Genomic DNA, 9,696 nt, shown 5'->3' with positions numbered 1-9,696 from the left:
TGTGTGTGTGTGTGTGTGTGTGTGTGTGTGTGTGTGTGTGTGTGTGTGTGTACCTGTGGAGGCCAGAAGAGAGTATCAGAGCCTCAGAATCAGAGCTACAGGCAGCTGAGCTGGAAACAAGTTCTCCACAAGAGCAGTAAGTGCTCTGAACTGTTGAGCCACCTGGCCAGACCCTGTCTACCCACTTTGAACAAACATGGAAACAAAGTAGCGTCTCCAGTTTTGGGAGGAAGTACTCCACGCTGACCCAGGGCACAATAATGTGTGGGTTTAAATCCAGGGCTTCACATCTCTGTGCCTCAGTTTCCCAGCTGCATAATGACAGAGTCTCACCTTCCAGGGCTGTTTCAAGAACCAAGGAATGCTTGAAGAGCACTTAGCATAGGTCCACAGAAAACTTGAACTTGGTAAACAAACAAAGAGTCCAGATAATTACAAGTTTCCATTGACAGTGAGCCCCATGAGCCCCGAGGTGAGGAACTCATCTATAGAGTGAGGCAGAGCTGCCCTCTTGGTGTACAGGGGTGAGTGTGTACCGACCTGGCCTCCTCGCACACAGGAACCCAGGGAAGGCAGGGTGGTGGCAAAGCTTTTAATCCCAGCACACGGAAGGCAGAGGCACCTGGGTGTCTTTGAGTTTGAGGAAATTCTGGGCTACCTAGTGAATTCCAGGCAAGCCAGGGAGACGTAGCTAGAGCCTGCCTCAGAAAAGTAAGACGTGAAAAGGTTAAGGGCTGGAGAGAGGGCTTAGAGGTCAAGAGCACGTGCTGTTCCTGCAAAGGACTGGGTTGGGGTCCCAGAACCCAAATGGCGGCTCACAAGCATCCCGAACTCCAGCTCTCCCTCGGACACTGCACACACGGCGCACAGACATGTATGTAGGCAAAACACCAATTCACCTAAACAAATCTTTAAAGAACCCAGGCGGCCCTGATGAGGGCCGCTGACAGAAGACAATACTGTGGAGAGACAGTGCCAGGGAGGATGGGTAAGTGGCCACCTGTAAGCCAAACCATCTCCAAATAAGCCTCACCACTCAAACCCAGCAACCACCTAAACCAAAAGGGCTTCATCCTCTGCCACAGAGCAGATCCATATGGGCTGGGAAGAGGACAGCTCAGGATTAGAAACCCCAACCCCCAGTGAGGGGCTGCTGGGGTGTGGTTCTGTGGTTAGAGCCCCTGCCTAGAATCCCCCAGTGAGGGGCTGGGCTGTAGCTCAGTGGTAGAGCCCCTGCCTAACATATGGAAAGCTCTGGGTTCCAGCCCTACCACAGAGGGCAGCAGGCGCAGGAGTACTTCTTAAAACGATTGCAACACAGATGTGAGCTTCCTGCTGGCTGCTCCTTCCGGGCTGGGTGACCTTTTCAAGCCCAAGTTCTTCCATGTGTAAAATGGAGACATTTAAGCCACCCTGCAGGGTCCCCTGGGATAATTCCGGTAAAAGATCTGACACTCTCTGCAGGCCAGGTCACAGGGTCAGTGCCTGTCCCCACAGGCCACATGTGGCAGGGCTTGCATTCAATTCTGCTCAAGCAGGTTTTATTTTGTTTATTTAGACAGGGTCTCATTGTTTAGCTCCAGTTGGCCTCGAATTCACATCAATCCTCCTGCCTCACCACCCTGAGTGCTGGGATTACACATCCTTGGAAATGTGAATTAGAGCAGGGCATGGAGGTAGGCAGGAAATATATTAAAGACAGGAAAATGGGCTTTTATATATTAAATATAATATAATATATATATATATATATATATTAAAGACAGGAAAACGTGTCAGGGAGAGGCTGGTGGGATGGCTCAGTGGGTAAAGGTGATTGCTGCCGAGACGGATAATCTGAGTTCAAGCCAGAGATCCACAAACTGGATGAAGAGAATAGGCTCCTGAAAGTTGTCCTCTGACCTACACACACACACACACACACACACACACACACACATGCTAAATAACAAGAGGCGGCAGTGAACAAGGCTCTGTGGCCTTCAGTTGTAATTCCAGCACTAAGGAGGAGGAGAAGGCTTGAGTCATGAGTCTGAGGCCAGGGAGTCCCAGGCTAAGGTACCCAGGGAGGCCTTGTCTCAAATCAAGGGATGAAAAACATACAGATGAAAACAAATCTCACCACCCAAGAGCCCCAGACTAAGTTTCTGATTCTAAATAAAAGAAAGAGATGTTCAGGCCCCCGTGGGATGAACAGCTTTTACTTGTTATTACACTTATTTGTTTGTAAGCAGGGGCGGATGTGCCAATGCACAGGTTGGCTCGCTCTTTCTACTGTGAGGGCGGATTGCAGACAAAGCTGGGCCCTCTCTGGGCAGCACGCACCTTCACCTGCCCGGCCACCCCGCTGGCCCCTGTTTTGTTTGGCTTTGTGAGATGGAGGCCGGCTACATAGTCTGGGCTGGCTGGGATGCTACATCCTGGGACCACACGCCTGTACCAGCACCTCCGCGCCAAACCCTGTCATGTGTAGCCCTTTGTCTTTCAAGACAGGCTTTCTCTCTGTAGATCTGGCTGTCCTGGAACTCGGTTTATAGACTCAGCTGGCCTCGAACTCAGAGGTCCACCTGGCTGTGCCTCCAGAGTGCTGGGATTAGTGGGGGGGGGGGGGCACCACCACTGAGAACATTTTTAAGGGCCTTTTGAAACCTCCGTAGGTCAGGATGGAAACCTGACTCATTCCCTCCCAACTTCCCCAGTAAAAGCCATCAGGAAGCCCATCTTTTGTAGGCTCCATCTTTAAAATCTACCTCAGCTGGACTACGTGTAGTCCCTCAGGCTCTGGCTGACCTCACCAGCATTTCCTGCTTGCGTCACCTCTGAGGTGACCTGTCAGCTTTTGTCTCCACACACAGCCAGAGAGGAACTGTGGTAGCAGGTATCTCTTCTCTGCTGGGAGCCTGTGGCAGTTCCCACCCTGCGAGCTTGTGCCCATCCCCTCTCCCCACCCCCTCTCTCAATCTCCTGGCCCAGAGAAGTCTTGCCTCAGGACCTTTGCACTGGCTGTTTTTTTTTTTTTTCCTGACCGGTCACCCTGGCTTCCTCCTGATCTTGCTTTAGCGACTCGACTGGGGATCTGATCCCCACACTGATAACAAGGAGTCTTAACCGGCTTCCTCCAACAGAACCAAACACCTACCTCCCCAGCAGGTGCCCATTCATCCCTGAATCTCAGAGCCTAGAGCAGTGTCTGATATTCTCCAGGTGTTCTGTAAATGTGCTGAATGAATGAATGAATGAATGAGTGAATGAATGATGGGAAACAAAGTGCCAGACTGCCAGGCACGGAGGAGGAACACGCCTGTAACCCCACCCCTTGGGAGGCTGACGAAGGGAGAGCCTGGCCCACGCAGTGAACACCTGTCTTGCAAACAGTAAACTGTCACACAAGTGGCAGTTGAATTAGAGTGTGTGGGCTTTTCTTTGAGGGTACTAAGAGCCATGGGAAACTGTAAACAGGGGGAAGGGACAGGACAAAGTTTAGAAAGATCAGAGAGAGTTAAGAAAATGCTTCTGGTGCTGGGCAGGGGTGGCACGAGCCTTTAATCCCAGCACTCAGGAGGCAGGTGGGTCTCGGTGAGTTCAAGGCCAGCCTGTCCACGGAGTGAGTTCCAGGACAGCCAGAGCTACAGAAAGAAACCCTGTCTGGAAAAACCAAGTCCCCCAACTTCCGGCTCTAGATCAGGCCAGAGGCTGTATTGATAGAGATCAGTGGTTCTCAGCTGTGGGTCTTCAGCCAATGGTCTTAGGAACAGAGACACCACTCAGTAGTAGCAAAATTACAGTTAAGAAGCAGCAATGAAAATAATCTTATGGTTGGGGGCTCCTAAGACCACTGATCTAGATGGGAGCTTTTCTCCCAAGTGGGAACGGGAGCTTTAGGCTGGGTTTGGGAGGGAAGAGAGACTGGTGGGAACTTGGAAGTCGGTGACCGTGCAGGGACACAGCCAACACCATACCCCATAGACAGTGGCCAGAGAACAGCCCGTGGGAACACTGGCTTCTCTCTGCCTCCCTCAGCAGGGCTGACTGCTGACAGTTCTAGAGACATGTCAGCTCCGTCTGCAAACACACTTCCTCTCCCTGAGGACTTGAGGAGCAGGCTTCCTGCAAGCTGGAGTGGGGACTGCCTCTGGCATACGGAAAGCCTGAGGCAAACGAAAACACAGGGGAGGGTTGGACCTGGGATCTAGTAGTCTGAAGAAGGAAGGCTGGGTCCTATACACCAGATCAGAAGGAAGAAAGTTGGGGGCCGGGGTCTGGACCCCTGGCTTCTTACATTTCCTGCCTGGCTTGCTCCTCCAGTCTCAGCTTGCCCATCTATAAAACATACCATGTTCTACCCTCCACCATGCTCGGGTGGGGCAGGGTTGGAGCAAACCTTTCAAGGCCAGAGTGCCTTGAGCACTGGCATCAGCTGCTGCCTCAGCCACCAGGTTAATTAATTAATTACATTAACCATAGTTCCCACCCCCGCAGCGGACATCCGGAGCCTGTCCGAGGGGTGTCAATGCCACCACTGCTGCCAGGATACACGGCCAGGGCTGTGCCTGGATTCTATGTGGGCCTCGGCGTTAACACTTGCGGCTCTGGCCCCGTGGATGTGCAGCCTTCCTTTGCCACAGGGGCTCAGCTCCTACAGGACTTTCGCTGTGGAAGTACAAACTCATCAGTGTGAAGCTCTGGAAGGCTCTTTCTGGGATAGGCCGCTCACACATCCTACCAAGACTGGATGCCTCAGTGTGCATCCCAGGTCCAGGAGACTCTGGCCCCTGCCTGCATACAGGTCCTACTGCTAAGGTCTGCTCCTTCTCTCCCTGACCATCATTCCCAGAGTACTACGCTCCAGCCTAATTCTCTATATAATAACAATATGTATTACTATAATATATATGTAACATTTTTTGAGACAGGGTCTTAATATATAGCCCCAGCTATCCTGGAACTCTCTTACTAGACCAGGCTGACTTTGAACTCAAGAGACCTGCCTGCCTCTGCCTCCTGAGCGATGGGATTAAAGGAGTATAACCTGCAATAACATAATAATTTTTTTGAGGCAGGGTCTTATGTAGTCCAGGCTGGCCTGAACATAATTATGGAGCCAAATATGACCTTGAACCTTTGGTCTCTACCTTCCTTCCGTTTGCAGGATTCCAGGTGCGCACTACTGCTGGTGATGTAAAGGGTATTAGGGGACCGAACCCCACCCTTCACGCAAGCCAGGCACTCTCCCAACTGCTCCCCTCCCCTTTTCTGAGAGAGGTCCCAGGTAACCCAACCTCACTATGTAACTGTGTAATCTTGAACTCATGCTTGGATTCCGGTCTCGGGCACCGTGCCTGCTTCGGGAGGTGCTGAAGACGGGACCCCGGGCTTCACTGGGTGAGCACTTTGCCAACAAGTCACTGTCCAGCTCATCTTTCTTCTTCTTCTTCCTCAGCTCTATAGCCAAGGCTGGCCCTGGGGCTGGAGATTCTGCTGCCTCAGCCTCCCCCATGCTCGCAGTGAGATTCCAGGCCTGTCTCCACCACTCTTGTTTTTCCTGAGACAAGGTCTTTCTATGTAGCTCTCAGCCTGGCCTTGAACTTCCTGCAATCCTCCTGCCTCAGCTGGTCTTTGTGTCCCTGTGTGTGCAGCACCCACAGTTCCTGACACACTTTCTCACTGTCTGGGCCATCTCTCCGGGTCCCTCTCCTCCCCGCCCCCTCCTGCTCTGCTTCTCAGCATTGCTGGGGCATTAAAAATGTAACAGCATCCCAGGCGGGGGCAGATGAGCTGGCCCTTGTGCATGACTCCCTGTCCCTCCAGTGTCTTTAACTCCCTGTGGCCCCTACATGCTGGCTGGCCTTGAGCGCTGCCTGTGCTCTGACCTCTCTGGGTCACAGGATCTCCACAGCCCCTTGGCTAGGTAGTCTTTTGGTCTTCTCTCCTGTTACTAAACTGCTTTGCCCTTCCAGTGCCCCTGTCCACACTCACGGCCCTCCCCAGTATCTTTCTGCCCTCCCTTGCAATCTTCCTTCGTTCCTTGCGCATGACTCCATCCTTCGGTCCTGATTCCCAGTCCCCTCCCTCTCTTGGTTCCTGTCCCTATCCCTGCTCGCTATCCTGTCCCTGTCCCCCCCATTTCTCCTCTGCTCACTCTCCTTCCCTAACGAGAAGAGACAGCCAGGCCTTCGGTCCCTTCTCCCTTCCCCCGCTGCTGTGTGGGGCTGCCTAGATGACATGGATGAGCAGAGAGAGAGATGGGGAGGAGTGCGGAGGGAGGCTTGGGCTCAGGCAGGAGATCCAGGTGGTGCAGCCCCATTCCCTGAGGAGGCCAAAAAGCGGGGAGGTGGAGCAGCTGGAGTCAGGGGACAAAGATGGAGGGAAAGCATAGAAGAGATGGAGAAAAGGGAAAGGAACAAACAAAACAGAGAGGAGAGAAAAGGGGAGAGATGAAAAGAGAAGCGAGTGAATGGAAGAAGAAAAGAAGAAAAAATGAGAGGGAGAGAAAGGAATGAGGAAGTGGAGGCAGGAGCAGGGTGGGTTAGGAAGGGGCAAGGTCCCCTCTCCAACTTTCTCCTGGTACACCCAGCACCCGGGAATTCCCCCCGCCCCAGGGTCCAGTCAAGAAGAGATAGTCAGTGTAGGTCTAGGAAACAGGAAGCACTTTGGGGAGCTGCCCAGCAAGGGAGACTGCTGGCTCTCAAAGGCCTCCAAGGGACAGAGTGGTGCAGGCTGGGAAAAGGAACAAGGTTAGTTAGCATTGGGGTTCTGTGAAATCTTGTGAGGTTTCACACACAAATCGACACTTGCTGGGCTTGGAGGGTACTTTGGATTCTGAGAACTGACCCAGAGTGGTAGGTTCTGATCTCCTCTTTTGCTGAGGCAGAGACAGAGGCAGAGGCTGGGAGGTCAAGGCTGATGATGTCAGAAGTAGGCATGGAAGCGAAAACGAGGCCAAAGGAGTGATAGGCATTCTCCCAGGATCTCTCTGACCCCCTTTCTGAGCAAACTCTCCGGACCCTCCCAGCCCCACATTTCATAGTTTTCAGTGAGGGAGAAACCGCCGGGTCACCGGGTCACCTGCTGGGGGCAGGATGAGGTCAGCACACCTGTTCCTTCCCTACCCACCCCCATTCTTCTCTCAGGGCCTCTTCCTTCCAGGAGTAGGGGGTGAAAGGGGAGGGAGCCTTTGAGAGGAGACTTCCCCCATTTACCTCTAAGTGCTTCGAGGACAAAGGCGTGACCAAAGGAAAGATAAGGTCCCGAAACCGGGAGTCGACTCCTGAACGCTCCAGCCCCGCCCCGCCCCTCCCAAACTAGGTGAAAGCGATACCGGAAAACTTCCCTAGGGACAACGCCACTCGGCGCTCAAAGGGAAAGAAGGGGAAGGGGGTTAGAGAACTCCAAACCTACGGGCTAAGGACCCAACCGGGTACACAACCTTCTGAGTCCCTAATTTCAGGCAGAGCCTTTAGCCTCTGATTATATTTAGGAGCCAAAGGTCAGAGTCCCCTGGTCATTAAATTCCATTGCCCATAGTTAAATCCGAAGCCGCCGAGACATTCGGACCCCAGTGAACACAGCTCTTTGCCCACAGTTAAATCCAAGACCCACAAGTTGGAACCCCCTTTACCCAATTCTACCCAGACCCCCGGTTAAGATAGCCTTCTGAGATCCTGGAGGCAGAACCCCTCGGCTCCTAATTTTTCCAAAACCGAGTGGCCAGTGCCTGTAAACTCCCTGAGGCCTGAAGCTTGCACTCCAGACTCACACCCTTCCCCCTAGGATGCCCCCAACTCTCCTCATCGGCTTGCCAAGGGCCATCCGAGCTCCCCACCCCTCATCTAGGGAACCTCGAACGTGGGTTCCCTCGCGCTCAATTCTCCCGGGGCCTCAGACGCCCAACCCAGCAAGAAGGAAAAGAAAAAAGGGGAGGGGGCGGGTGTCGTTCGTCCTCACCATCACGACCCTCCAGCTAGTGTGAGTGGGGGGAACATTCTCCACATTCCTGAGGGGGGGTGGCAGAGACGGAAATCCAGATTCCGGATAAGCGATCGGCGGCGCAGGATGGGGAGGATTTAACCCTTTCCACTCCGAGGGAGGTGGAGGGGACAGAGAAACCCGGGTTAGAATGGGTACTTGTGATTAAGGGGGGTGCGGAGAGGGAGGTTAGGAGACTCGGAGAGGGAGTCGGGTGTGTTGAGGGGAATCTCTGGATCAGCAGGGCCTGCCTGGAAGGTGGGCACGAGGGAAGGGGCCTCGGGGAGCTGGGAGTGAGGTGGCGGACGATGCCCAGGCTCTCTCCCTCCTGCGGACAGAGGAAGGCACAGCGCGTTTTCACCTGTTTCCTGAAGCAGGAGCAGTAGCAGCGGCAACAACGGCAGCGTCGGTGACAATCTGGACGGCGGGAGGACTGCGGCCCGGGCCATGGGGGGCCCGGGGAGGGACAGGGCCCGGGCAGGGGGTGCCTGGGGACCACTCTTCGCGCACCGATCGGCTGGGTGGGCAGTCAGGGGTCTGAAGTATCCGGCTCCAGGCCGGCTTTCGCCGCCCGCGGCTCTCAGGATCAGTTCTTTTGGCCCAGCTTTCCCCGCCTGGCTCTCAGGATCCGCGCCCCCCGGCCCCTTGCTTAGCTCCAGCGGGCCGTACACATGACGTCACGGCCCCGCCCCTCTCCGCCAAGCTAATCCTGAGGCTCAGGCCCCGCCCCCTTCCCCAGCTGTGACCCCGCCCTTCCCGGGTTCTACACCTGTCCGGCCTCACGATTCTATCTCCGCCCTCTCTTGGGACTAAGCCCCACCCCTTCGGCCGCTTGGCCACGCCCATCGGATACGAAGCCACGCCCCCACACGCCCGGGAGGATCCAGTGCGTCCCCTACTGGTCATTTTACTGAGATGCGGTCACACCCCCTTCTGAACTTCCGGTCGGCTCCCACCCGCAGAAGCCGAGCCTCCTCGCCCAGACCACGCCCCGCTGCCCTCTGCCTAGCCTGCGCGTGTGGGCTCTCGTAGGGCCTCCCCGCCTGAGGTACGGCTCCTCGGTGAGGCCACACCTTCCCTCCCCAGCCCTAGCCCTGCCGCTGTCGTGGCCGAAGTCACTTCTCAGTGGACCTCGTTTCTTTCTTGTCTCTGCCCCGGGTTCTCGTGTCGTCGCACCATTTCTTTCCAGATTTCTCCTCTCCTCCCCCCCTCTCTCTCTCGTCATCTTTGAGTCTCCCTGCGCGTCCCTACGTTTCTCTGTCGCTCTGCTTCTGGTGTTTCTTTGTCTCTCCATGTGCCCTTGTCCTTGGACCCCGTGTCTCCCTGCACTCCTTTGACTGTCTGTGCATCTCTTGGCGTCCCTGTCGCTTTCTGCTTCCTGGCTCGTAGCTTTCTCGGTGTCACTCTCGGCGTTTCCCTGCCTCTGGCTGTACGTCCCTCCCACCCAGTATCCTTTTTTAAATATCGCAGCCTTCCGCTAGGGGGCAGCACAGGCAAACCCGGCGAGCCAGAGCCCCGCTGGGTGGGGCTGGACCAGTCAGGCCGGCCTCTGCCCCCGACAGTCCCTCCCGATGTCCTTGTCCCACTTTCTCTATCTCACCAGCCTCCTCTGGTCTTTGTGGCTCGTTTTGACTTAACCCTTTTGTCTCTTCCTAGACGCTCCACTCCTCCGGACCCCCGCTTGCCTTTTCCCATTCCCAGGGCCACTGAGGGGAGCTAGTGAGAAGGTCT

At 54.9% G+C, this 9,696-nt stretch overlaps 1 protein-coding gene across 2 annotated transcripts in view; it reads right to left on the bottom strand.

The window, feature by feature from the left end:
• The window catches only part of Nectin2 (nectin cell adhesion molecule 2), a 32,549-nt gene extending 23,919 nt beyond the window's left edge, over positions 1-8,630 (bottom strand). For both annotated transcript variants that reach the window (XM_055615424.1, XM_055615425.1), the window contains exon 1: positions 8,327-8,630. In XM_055615424.1, coding sequence (XP_055471399.1) covers positions 8,327-8,414 — 88 coding nt within the window. In that variant the 5' untranslated portion in view covers positions 8,415-8,630. The remainder of the gene's footprint in view (positions 1-8,326) is intronic.
• Between the last annotated feature and the right edge of the window lie 1,066 nt (positions 8,631-9,696).

Source organism: Psammomys obesus, unplaced genomic scaffold (genome assembly GCF_907164565.1).
Source record: "Psammomys obesus unplaced genomic scaffold, mPsaObe1.curated_primary_1811, whole genome shotgun sequence".
Taxonomy (NCBI): domain Eukaryota; kingdom Metazoa; phylum Chordata; class Mammalia; order Rodentia; family Muridae; genus Psammomys; species Psammomys obesus.
Note: the sequence above shows the minus strand (reverse complement) of the source record. Positions and strands in the feature narration are given on the sequence as shown.